The following is a 13,345-nucleotide window of genomic DNA, read 5'->3' as shown; positions in this document are numbered from 1 at the left end:
AAGCAGTAAAGGAAAGAGACACGAAACCTGCTTAAAGTTCAAAAACAAGAAGACCTGATGCTTAAATCTGACCCGGGAAGTCCTCTCCGCTAACCCGCCAGACGCTTTCACGGAATGACGACTTAAGTGTGCACTTTAAGTGAAATGTTCTCTAAAATGCGTGGGTGAAAAAATACTCAGTCCTGGAGTGGTGAGGTGCGTTTGGGCTGAGTTTCTCTCTCTAGTCGGCCGGACAACCCTGGCCATATCTGTGAAAGGTGTTATTCAAATGATGTTGTTACAGATATCTGCTACAGGGGTGACAGATAAGGTGAGTCATGGCAGGTTGCCCAGTGCCAGCGGGGTGCTGAGTTGCACCCATGTCCTGCCACTAGTAGGACAAGCCTTTATGCAATTTCCTTCCCTTCCCTTTCCTTCCTTCCCTTTTCTTTCCAAGCATAACAGTGGGAATTCAATTCACCCGCTTGTTTCCGCATTTCTCAATTCCAGTGGCAGTTGTTGTGAGCTGAAGGTGGCCCGGCCCTGGGCTCTGTCCTCTGACCCCCCCTCCCTCCCCCTCCCAATCCCTAAAGCCTGCCTCCCCAGGGGTTATTCCGGCACACTATCTCCTATTGTCCTGGAGGTGGGCACATTAACCAGTTTGTGTGCGTGTGTGAGCCTCACTGCCTCGCATGCCGTAACTTCTCCACTAGTGAGAAGAGAGTGAAAAATGAGCATGCGCACATCGATGTGCATCCCACTCCAGTCTGCAACAAGCATTTACAATGCAATGGTCTCGGCATTGCTAAAGTTAGAGCTATCGGCATTGCTCATGTTACTTGCGCTCCGGAACCACTCGAGGTGTCATAGCACAGCCCGGTCCCTGGCAGTGGACATCCAAGCCGTTCCTGGTGCATCTCCCAGCACACCAACAGCGAGCCAAGTGTAAGACATCTCGCAAAGATGCCACACGTAAAACACAGGTCGCTACGTTTGAGGTCAGAAGAAAAACAACAGCACAAAAAGGAACATTTAAAATAGCATCTTCGGTTCTACGTCGTCTAAGGTTTGCTTCCTTGTACTCACATATTTTCCAGGTATTCAACAGATATAAATAGATAAACGTATCCAATTCTTTAAAGCAGCTTCAAGAAAGAGGGGGACAGGAACCATGCTAAGATGGAGTAATAGGAACGAACCATGCTAAGGGGAGTGTGTGATCCTCGCCTTGAATACCTCTCCACTCGTCTTTATTCCGGGTCCACTGTCTCCGTGTGCAGCAGACTGAACCAGCTCTTCCGGCCGCCCTTGTTTATGATTCACTCTGGCTGCTTCTCACTTAGTTTGTCTGTTTCTCGTGCTCGGCAGTCATTGCTTTCCGTTTCTTCAGATTGCTCTTTCCCTCCCCCAGCAGCAGCATGGTGAGTGAGGACATCTTAGCCACGACCTGTTTCTGCTTCATTTTAAACCAGACATCTTTATGCGTCCATTGTTATCAAAGAAGTTGTAATTTACTATGCACGCATCTTCTGCCTTATCTATTGTTGCCAAGTGGTGCAATTTGTGTCACTTTTAACTAGTCTTGGCTTTATAGCATGCTGGCGTTTTTAACCATGCTTTGAATAGTGAATACATATGAACTTCAGGTTCCACAATGCAAAGCGCTTTTGCAAGAGAGCCGGCGGCTATGTTTACAGACTGTTTATGTGGGCAGTTTCAGTGATTTCTGTGCGAGTAAGGGGGCATCCTGCTGCGAAATGTGTGACACCGTGAGTGATACTTCGGAGCGAGTAAAACCAAGCAATGAACATAGTTAAATAATGGGTATTACCCACCTTTGAAACACTGCTAAGCTCTACACAGCACCGCCTTTCTCCGAGGCAGAGCAGAAATGCCTCGGAGAAACGCAGCGTCCTTTTCGGATTCGGGGGCGTGTTTTGCTGTTATCTCCTCCTTGAGACTTCTTGCAAAAAACACGCCCCGATCCGAAAAGGACGGGGCCTAATCTGAATGACTGACCTCTTCTCCAATGGCTGGCCAGCATTCAAGAGGCCAGCCAATGGAGAACAGGGGAGAAGAGGGGCGGGTTCAAGCCCCTCTTCTCCAAGTCATTAAATCTCGGAGCTAGACTGCGCAAGCGCAGCCTTCGTAGCCGAGACCTAAAAAGCTCGGACCGACTGTGCATGGGCATAAAAACCGAGCCTGAAAGAGACCCGTTTCAATGGCCCCTTTTAGAAACTGCTGGTGCTCAGCAACAGCAGGACCCGACCCAGTACCAGAATCAAGAAACGGGAAGATTCTGCACATAGGCAATTTTCCGTGCCCCAGAACACTCAACTAACTGGGGAGAGGAGTTGGCCTAACAGTGAGGGCGGTCGACCTCGAAACTGGGAAACTAGGTTCAAGTCTCTGCAGCGACGCTTAACATCCTGCGATTCTGGGAAAAATTACTTAATCTCCCCGCGCCTAACAAAAATGAGTGTGTCTTCATGTAACACAACTGGTGCAATGTAAAGCGCATTTATACCCAATTTCTTTGGGTCAAGTTTGCGCTGTATAAAACTCCCCCCACAAAAAAGTAAGGGGACATACAGAATTCCACACTTCTCCAAGGAGATACAATTGAACGACAAAAGAATCTCATCCCCCATGTTCAAGACTTTCTATAAAAATGTCCACAGTCTTGCGAAATGTGACTAATGCTTTAAGCCAGTGGTGGTCTGCCAGGCTCCAAGTGAACGGCTCGAGAGCAGAATAACTCTTGCCACATAGTTTAACTGTCCTACTAATGACTGCAGCTGAAACAGTGTCATCTTTTTAACCACCAAACAACTCTCTGATGTCCGAAAAGCCTCCACCGGGTTGTTTGGAAGCTTTGATTTTTACCTGTCTGTGTCAAGTTCAGTCCAGGAAAAAGAAAGTGCTGGCAACACCCCTAATTGCCACAAGACTCACCTCGGCCCACAGCCCCAAACAAATCTTAGTAATGGCCAAACTGCCCAAAATGCTCTCTACCAGTAGGATCACTTTATGTAGGTAACAAACCTCTCAGAGATCAAACAGATTACAGCGTGGTTCATAGGTAAGCACTTGTCAGTATTAATTAGGAGGAAATTAAATATAGATTTGATGTTAGACTTTGCTGCCATGCAGTGGCGGCTACCAACTTCGGCAAGTGGAGTGGCGGGTATATGGGTGGTGAGTGGGTGGTTTTATAAAATCAAAACAATAAAGTAAATAATATAAAAATGTACTTACTGTGGTTGCTGCTGTGTCATATCCACTCCGGTCTTTTTCCCTCATAACTCCAGGGCCCCAACTAACTCTCTTAACCAATCCTGGAGCTGATCTCACAGTGTTAACCACAAAAAGAAGAGAGTCAGCGGAAGCACCGGTCCACCAACTGTCCCCAAACTGAAACAGTAACCACAAACAAAGTAGGGAGCCACAAAAACGGGCCTTTGTGATTTGCTGCAAACCTTATAATTTGTAATGAGGCTGGTAAGTAAGGACTTAGCTACTCCTAGAGAAGAAAAAAAACGTTATTTATTAGGCTCATTAGGTCGGGCCGCGGCAGCATGAAGCATGCTGTTTTGAAGTATGGAATAGAAGCCCGCCCACTGCACCCATATTTGTCATTGACTTGTGTCATTGTCCTTCATAAATGCTGACTTCTGATTCGTGAATAGGCTTGTTAGTCACCCCTTAGTACTGCCTTGTCTTCATTTGTAACCTCCCATGTAGATTGGCCCTTTTACTTTGGTTGTTACACGGTACGTGTTATTTAGTCTGTAAGCACTATTTTCTTTAAATAGTTTCTACTACTGCAGGCATGACATGCTTTCCCGCAACATTCGGCGCGCCATGCGCGCTTTCACTTTCCTAGAAGCCCGGGACAATGGTGGCCGCTTCATTGAAATGAAATATGTCTCGCATTTACAAGAGTTTGAGCTATTGGCACTGTAAATGACAATGTCTTTTATATATGTGTAAATTATCAAAACAGATAAATAAAAGGCATTGTCATTTACAATGCCAATAGCTTAAACTCTCGGGAATGCTAGACCGATTGCATTGCAAATGCTTGTTTTAATTATGGGCATACAAACGAAGGAACCAAGGGCTGCTGCCCAAGCAGGCTCATGCCAGTTCCACAGCAGGCTGTCTAATGAATACTCAGCAGTCAGAAACGTTTTCTGTTACGTCATGGGTGGAACTGGCTCTTTCCACACATACTCTGCACAGAAGTGTCCCCCTCCTGCACACACTCTTTCAGTAAATCAGGGATGTAAGTGGGAGATGGGGGCAGGTCTGTGGAAATCTGTGCTCCTCATTTGTGGTACAAGTCTGCTACAGAGTTTGGCGAAATCTACAGCTTTGAGTTATTACTCATCCTACATGAAGATCTGCTACAACCCCGGAGGTGACTCGTTTCGGACACCGTTCTTCAAGTGCAGGCGAGTTCAGGGACTGGTGCTAATAGAATCTGACCTTTTGAACTTGCTGGGAATGCTTCAGAAGCAGCTCCTCTTCGCAGATACCCATGCCAAGCATCGCTGGTGGGCTTCCAATAATGGACACACGAGAAGCAGGACCCTCGACCTTTATCAGAGGCCATGTCTCCCTTGCATTGTTCCCCGTCTTCTATTTCACCGCTGCGGTATCACAGAGTGATTACTTTTCAGACATGTACTAATGCAGGCTTGCACTTAGTGATTTATACACAAAGGCAGGATTCAGTGTTAAACGTACTAATGAAGCAGGCATTCTGGTTTTAGTCACTCAATAGCGACACCCGTGACTGTCTTGGCTCCTCTCCTCGGTCCTCTGATTTGTCGCATGCGACGCCAGACAGAGCTGTTCATTACAAAAACGCAAGCTTGGCTGCACTGTCATGTCATATCTGTGTTACCAGAGTGCACGTGCGTAGTTACGAAGCAAGCAATCAGACAACAACACACGGTTTATGAACTAATTTTATCATTACATAATAGCATTTTAGAGATAGGATTAGAAAGTGGAGTTCATTTAAATGCTGAAAGCAGTTTTTTTAGTGGATAAAACTAGTCTCTGCAGTGAATATTACTCTCTACTAACAGTCTAAAGTAGCACGTGGTGTACTGCGGTCCCGTAAATGCTACCCCTAGTTAATGCCTACATTTTGTACGGGCCGTCTCCATATACTCATTAACTGTTAAGTTCACCCGCAGGCGCCATTACGGTCGTGCCGCGTTGACCAATGAAGTAGTCCATAAATGAACAGATACGGCCCTGCAGAAACGAAACTGGCCACGAAAGTGGACGGAAACTGTAGTTAGGCGGTGCTGCTTCCGGATTAAACAGAAGTGACGCATCGCTTCTACAGCCAATAATAATCCCTGTAACAAAAGCAATGCCAGTGTTTATAAATGGCAAGCTGCAGGAGAAATTCCATGGCAAAAGGTGGAGTTTCACCCCAGTTAGAGATTGCTTGATGTCTCGGAGAGACAGCGCATGCGCGCTGCCTAGCTGAGACCTAAAAAGAGTAGAGTGTGTGCTCTTAAGAATACATTGTGCGGAAGGCTGGAAAGGTGTCAAAGCCATGTATTATGAGCCCCGGGAAAGGGAAGTTAGAATCCACGCAAACACTAGCATGGGAATCACGAAAGTAGCCTGGTGCTGGTGGAGAGTTGGTTAGTCAATGGTGTTAAAGAACCGAGACATATGTAAAAAGACCAAAGCCTAAACAGGGAAGCATCGTCCTCCACCATGCCTTGTCCAGCACAAATGTACTTGCAAAATATGTTCTCACTTTTTATCTAAACCCAACTTAGTATTAGTCCGGAATGTGATTGGATTCAGTGTGAATTGTTTTCTTTTACAAGGATGTGACCGTTTTATGTTTATGAATATTGCTAACCGACTTTTCTGCTGGTTTTAGCCTTCTATCAACTTTGCACTAGCAGTGGTGCAGGAGGTTCCAGCCCAGCACAGCTCACTCAAAGTGCACTTCGGAATTTGCTAACTGACCTTCAACAGGTAAAGACAGCAGCACCACCAGTACTTCCTCCACCACCACTAGTGCATACGTATATTTACAGAGTTGCAGCCGTGCCTCTTTAGTTGAGATTGACACATAGCTTCTTGGAAATCCAAAGTTTGCATCCATAATAACTTTTATTTTCCCTGACCCATCCGCACCAACCTTGTGGAAAAAAATGCATACAGGCATGTCTAAGCTGCTAGATTTTGTGCCAAGGTGTCCAATAGTTGCTGGGGGTTCCTAAATTTGTTTTTCAGGATGAGGCACTAGAATACCACTGGCAGAATATTGTCTGAACCAAATATTATTTTATAAATGTCATCTATAAAAATTGTGTTCCATGGGAGTTAATATTAGAAAATCTGTACCGAATGGGACAATATGTTTTAACAATATTTAGGGCACACTATTTACGTAAACAGTGTTTTATTCAATATTTTGACATACAACTGTTTTTCAGTAACTAATGTAATGATAATTCCCATAGAAAACGTTTGTGCTTTCATAATTGTGAAACTACTGATCCAAGGGTCATAAATCTTTTATCGCATTGCAGCCTTTCGTTCATTTGCTAACTTTTCTTTCGTTCAGAAAAAAAAAACACAAGAAGAAACTTTTATGAGACATAGGTCAAAATGTGAGTGCCAATCTGTGTCTGTCAAAGTATGCCTATTTCATAAAAAGTTGACAAATACCCGACTGGACTTGCATGGACAATATCACCACAGTAAGCAAGCACAACTATGAGAAGTGTTTTACTCCCAGTGTTCACAAACAGAAAAATCCACGGAAAACCCCAAAAAAGGAACAAAATAAGAATCAATGAAAAGGATTGGGGAAGAGATATGCAGCCTAATCTATAAGGGGGTGAGTAAGCCCCTCCACTTATGGATATCTCTCCAGACCGGTTTGCCAAGCTAGTAAGAAAATGAAAGCAAAAGGGACCCTCAACCCCCGACCAACGTTCCTGGTCTTGCCAGAACTATGAAGCTATACAAATTATTCTCCTGTCTCGCTCAAGGGGGGGAGGGGGGGGGGGAGTCAATTATTTCCTTCTCTGGCCTTGCCTTCAGCTACAGCAAGGATGCATGGGGCCCATGCCCCTTCCAAAGTGTAGGGGGTAATTTAATATTGCACCAGCATAGCAATAGCTTCAACTAGCTTAGTCTGTGCTGCCACCCCATCACTTTAGCTATAGGTAAGCGAGGCGTATAAAAGAACCCTCAATAGATCCGGTTTGCATTTTAAGTTGCAAGTCATGTTTCAGCCTGGGAGAGGCACACAGAGGGGCTACAAGGCCCTGGACAGGCTGGCTCACAGGAGCTGCATGAGGCGGCCAGCTGAGGTGGCTGCAGGGCGGGGGAGGGCACTCAAAGAGTCGACAGGGGATCAGGACGCATAGAGCGAAGGCCTGTAACATAGAGTGCCTACAGTGGAGTAGGTGCTCACATATGGGGCTGCATGCACAAGGCGGGGGGTCACAAATAGGACTGCGACGGGGACACACGAGGGCCGGCAGGGCTGGGTAGAACACAGAGTCTGAAGGGGGACTGGTGCACACAGGGGAAACATGGGAAAGGAAGGATGGCACACGCGGGCTGCAGGTATTTATGGGGTGAGAGCATGTGTAGGGGCAGCATGGGCAGAACAAGGTGTCATACACTCACTTCATGATGGACAAGGGCCTGCCCAGGGTCTGCAGATATCGGGGACACGGAGAGAGGTAGCCTTGGCACAGAGTGGCTACAATGGGGAGCAGGGAATCACAGAGAGTGGCTGCAGAGGTGAGGCAGGGTGGGAACACAGAGGGCTCGCGGAGGGGCATAAGAGTGCCAGTAGGGGCAGGGCTGAGAGGTACACTTGGGCTGCATTTGGGACCAGGTCACACAGTGGACAGGATGGTGCACATGGACTGTAGGTAGGTGATTGTGTGGGGGTGCGCCAAAGTGCAGCAAGGGTGGGATAGGGCATCATACAGTGGCTGCAGGGCAGTTAAGGGTGTACAGAGGCTATAGTGTATCAAGGGGAGGCCTGGGTACACCCAGCGGTTACTGCGGGACATGGGTAACACATAAAGCGGCTGAAGGGTGAGGCAGGACAGGCACGCAGGCAGTTAGAGGGGTAAGAGAGAGCCAGATGAGGCATGGCTGGCTGATACACACTGGGGACCGGGGCACACCTAAAGGATACAGAGAAAGAATGGAATAATGAGTGGATGCAGGGGAGGTTGATAACACACAAAAGAATGGCACAGGGTGGAAGGGCTCACAGAGGGACAGCAAGAGAAGTACACAGTGTTACATAGGGGCTGCAGTCGAGTTGAGCACACTGCATATTTATATGGGGCTGAGGGCACATAGAAGGGTGGTGGAGGCTAACGGAGGGGCTGTAAGGGGCAGGACCACAAAGAGAGGGTGTGGGGTAGAGGCACAATGTCACACAAAGGAGCTTGTAGGGGGTTGGTGCTTCAGGACTGTCAGGGGGACACATAGAGAGGTTACATGTAGTTAAAGAACACAAACGTACCAACAAGGCACGGCAACGCATAAGGCCTACAGGGAAGACAGGGGCCCACAGAGGGACTTGAGGCGGTGGGGGCACAAAGAAGGGATGCAGGGTAGTGTGGTGACACACATAGAGGCTGCAGGAAGGGCAAAACAAGGGGCACACAGAGGGTCTATTGTATTAGCATATGATTAACATTTTCATACAATGGTGCAGGTTGCAGTTAACATTAACTTACTACCTTAACTGTTGAATTTCCTCACATTTGGGGCTTGCGTTGTAGATATTCCTCCCATAAACTAAAACTTTTAAAAACAATTTCAGTGTTTTTTTGTTAACACAATAAAACAACAATTATATGTCATTAAAACATCTGGAAACATATAAACAAGACATAATATTAGTTACACACACAATCAATTTGCAGCCAAAATTGCATACAATCCATTTATTCCTGCATCCCTGCGTTTACCAATAATCATCATGCTACTGGGAAATTAAACTAATATCAAAGTGGGATGAAAATCCACACAACTGCCACATCTTGTATATCAGCAACCAGGTCTCACATCCCTGAGCTTGTAGAAACTTGTTGCCTCTGTTAGTCAATGGAGCAGCGAGTATGATTCAAGTCTGTTAACTAAGTACATTAATGACATAGAGGGAATGGCATCCGAGTGTATGCACACTTCCGGCAGAGTAGATCTATGCCACCCTCTAGGTTACACATGTGGCATGCTCCTGAGTATAGCCCATACAGTTTGTGGTTCCAACCAGCGATCATATAGGCTCAATGAAGGTAATGTATTTTAAATAGTTTAAACCACATGGTGCTGGACAATTTTGCACCAGAGACCAAAAAAGAACAAGCATTTGCAATGCAATAGGTCTCGCATTTACGTAAGTTTGAGCTATTGGCACTGTAAATGACAATGCCTTTTTTTATGATTTGCTTTTTAAAACATAAATAAAAGGCATTGCCATTTCCGATGCCAATAGCTTAAACTTGCATAAATGCAACACCTATTGCATTGCAAAGGCTTGTTTGCTAAGCTGCTGGAATTTCCTTCTTCTCCTTCCCTATCAACGCCCCCTTACGCCCTCGTGAAGCAGGCGCCTCTGGGAAACACTACCTCAGGGATCGCACAGGCATTTTCCTTTTCCAAAGTTACAAACGACGAACATGCAGAGTTGGACATTTTTGCATTTAGGTCACCTACAATTATTACCTTAGGGGAATCCTCCGAATTACTAATGTCACGGATAAACATGAAGATTGAGCTTACTAGATAATCATACATTTTGCCCGGTGGGATATAGATTGTTGTACACACAAGCACGGCATGCTGTTGTCGTGCTCGTGTTTGATGTAGTCTTGAGCGTAAACCTTGCTTCAGGCTCGTGTCCATTTTCATAGAATGTCGTCATCCGCCACATAATGCATTGGAGGTTGGTGTTAACGGTGGGGCACGTGGAGCTTCATTTGTATTGGGGGGTAAGATATATATATATGGTGGTAATGACAGCTGTTGTTATTACTGTCTTGGACTTACCGCTGTCAACACGTCACGCTGGAAATAAACGTTTGAATGTTTACAATTAACGGACTCTTCCTTATTAGTGACAACCTAGATCCTACATAGAGGTTATCTATCAGAAAACAAGTATTAACATTTTCCACAAGGGAGCAGCAGTCTCTAGTCATTAAATCAGTGTCCGTTCTGTTGGAAACCTCTGTACTATTTGGAAAGATGTTCCCGCACTACTGAATACGCTAAAATGCCAAAGGACATGAGATTGTCATTTTATATAAACCACAAATAATAAATCAAGCAGTGCAATTTGACAATGCACTACGTTAATGCATGAATTAAAGACTTAATATAAAAATAAAAAACAAATACAGTATAATGTGTTCTCAGAGTGTGTAATATATTTAGGAGTCCATAGTTGTGTGTTCGTTTTGTACTTCAAACATTATTAAATCAAATTATAAAGGGTTTTTGTTTAGCTTCACATCCAACCACTTTGTGGCGATATGGTGCTGTGAATTCCAAGTGTGAACCAAAATTAAAACGTGTGAGAGACAGCAAGAGAAGGAAAAATATAGGAAAACACAAAGTCAAAGAGGGACATGGAGCGATGGTGAGAGACAGCGAGTGAGATAGACAGCAAGAGAAGGAAAAATACAGGAAGAGATAGACAAAGTCAGAACAAGAACAAGCGGCGCGAAACTGAAAGTGATCGCAATCGCGATAAAACATCAAAGCGGCCGAGCGGCCGCGAAAGTGAAAGACTACGAGTGCTTTCAGGCTGCCAAATGGTGCGCGCGCCCGGCACACATGCACAGTAGTTGGCGGCCTGAAAGCACTCGTTTGCACTTCCAAAAGTGCTTACTATAAGTCTCGCAAGAGCAGCGCTAAAGCGCTGTCTCAGGCGAGACCTAAAAATGATTATCCATTTACTGTCACTTTGAACTTGCTGAAAACAGAAGCATGCATGTTAGTGGCAGACCACTTCATTTTGTCTTGACTTCTATGAGCGACATCCTCTGGTGCATTGCCAGTATAGAGTCTGGGAAAATTGTCAATTTATTGCAATCAAAACCCCTCAGACCAGTCTGTGGCATTGCAGTGCAAGATCCCAGCCTCCATAATTCAGCAGCTGTGCAATTATGAGTTGAAAAGGAGCCACGGGAATCAGTGGGAATACAGGGTCCCTGTGGGCTTAATTTACACAGAAACCCTAAGAAAGCCCTTATTTTCCACCTTCTTGGAAATCCAACTTGAGAGGAAGAAACCAGTGTCAGGACCTTCCACCAATTCAGGCAGACCCACTACCCTTAGGTTATTGTACTTGAATTGGTTTCCCGCTTCTTCAACCTGAAAATCTAAGTACTTGGTGTGGTCCTGCTACTTCCCTATCTGGTGTTTGAGTCTCAATTGCAGTTTGCATTTCTGCAATAGATAACACAGTGTCATTCTCCCTTTCTGAAACCTTCCACAGGTCTACATGGAGGAGGCCAAAATTTACAGTGAAATAGTCCACTTTGTCCCCTTATGCCATAGGTGTATTCTGATAGGTAGAAGAATGTCTCCCAGTTGGCTAGTTCATACTGCCACAGCTAGCAGACAAACAGGGGATTCCAACCGACAATTGACCTTTATTGGCTTTGGCTGAGAGGCATTCATGAATTTTTGGGATGGTGGATTGGCTTATTCTTATTCATCTCGATGCAAGTCAGGTTAAGACACATTTCTTTTTTTTGTTTTTAATATTATTTTTATTGAATATGATAACCATCATACATACAGTACAGATTAGCAGATAGTATTATTACTTATACATTTGTACAATATACAGGGGTCAGCCAAGCATATTCATTAATCACCTCTCTGTCTGCAGTTCTGCGCAATTTCTAACTCCACCATTGGGGATATACATATGTCTCCACGATAGACATTCCATTTGGACCATTTCCTGTCCCATTTTTTGGGGGACCCCCGGTTTATAAATACTTCCTTCTCTGCTATCATGCACTTGTCTAATTCCTTCGCCCATGTAGAAGTGGACGGCGGAGTTGCCCCCCCACCCTCTCACCAGTTTTTATGTAGAGAAGAGTTTCAAGTCTGCAGCTCGGTTGTGGGTAGTTCCTATGGCTGCGAATTGTTACGATTTCAGATTGCACTCACAAAGAATTATACACTAAGAGGTCTTCTGCTGTACAGGCCCCCTAGGGCAAGAACCCCTCTGCTACCAATCCTAAGCCCTATCTTAGAATCAAGTTCGCTGGGATCAGACTTTACGATTTTAGGGGATTTTAACTATCATCTAGAGAAATCAACAGACAATAACACCGCCGCACTGATCGACGCTATGACTGGGTTTTCCCTGGACCAGATTGTTAAACAGGGTACCCATGAGGCTGGGCACACGCTAGATGGGATTTTCTCCTCGAACCTTAACCTCAAAATCATAAAGATTGTGCCTGTTCCATGGTCAGACCAGAAAGCCATCTTATTTTCGATTAATGTGAGTCAAGAGCAGCCAGGTATTTTTAAGAGTCAGAAGCCAGTCATCTACCAAGACTGGTCTAAAATTAATGCCCCGATGTTACAGGAAATACTTCTTAGGACTAAACCTGAACCTTCATCAGACAGTAATCAAGCTGTTGAGAGGATATCTTCCTGGATAAAGACAGCGGTAAATATGGTTGTATCTACTAAATGTTTTGTTCCAAAATGAAAAAAGCCATCAGAACCTTGGTTTACAGAAAAACTCAGGGCACAAAAACAAGTATGCAGAAGGGCTGAGAGAAAATGGAGATCCAATTACGACCAAAACTTAAAAAGTGATTATGCCTGAACTTTATCAGATTATAAAAAATTGGTTATAGGGGAAAAGAGCAACTACTTTACTAGAAAAATCAAAGAGGCTAAGAACTCTTGTAAGGAGCTCTTCATGACAGTTAAAAAACTAGCAGAGCTCACTGTCAGGAATCAGCTGGACAGTAGCATTGAACTATGTAACAACTTAGGACAGTTTTTTGTGGACAAAGTCTCTAAGGTGTATGAACTATTTAAGATTAACCATAACACCAAGACTTCATTTAATCATCGTGTTAGACCTGTCAGCCCTTTGGGTGGTCCCTCCTCATCATTATTTATTTTGTCCCACTTTTGCCTCAAACCCTGTTTGAATTTTTCCTTTTTGGGAACCACCAGACTTTTTCGTGTTGCTACAGATTCAGGGAGCCATTTTAGCTACCCCTGAAACTTCTGTCTGAGGGCCTGAAGCACAAAATGGTGGCCACCTGTGACATCACCAGCATCCACTGGA

General features: G+C 44.9%; 1 protein-coding gene across 1 annotated transcript in view; it reads left to right on the top strand.

Annotated features, from left to right (window-relative positions):
* Positions 1 to 13,345, top strand: part of LOC146858153 (dystrotelin-like) — a 123,520-nt gene that overhangs the window by 56,043 nt on the left and 54,132 nt on the right. Inside the window, exon 6 of the mRNA XM_085647102.1 lies at positions 5,900 to 5,997. Within this exon, the coding sequence (XP_085503228.1) occupies positions 5,900 to 5,997 (98 nt within the window). The remainder of the gene's footprint in view (positions 1 to 5,899; positions 5,998 to 13,345) is intronic.

Source organism: Triturus cristatus, chromosome 3_2 (genome assembly GCF_964204655.1).
Source record: "Triturus cristatus chromosome 3_2, aTriCri1.1, whole genome shotgun sequence".
Classification (NCBI taxonomy): Eukaryota; Metazoa; Chordata; class Amphibia; order Caudata; family Salamandridae; genus Triturus; species Triturus cristatus.
This window is presented reverse-complemented; position numbering and strand designations above follow the sequence as displayed.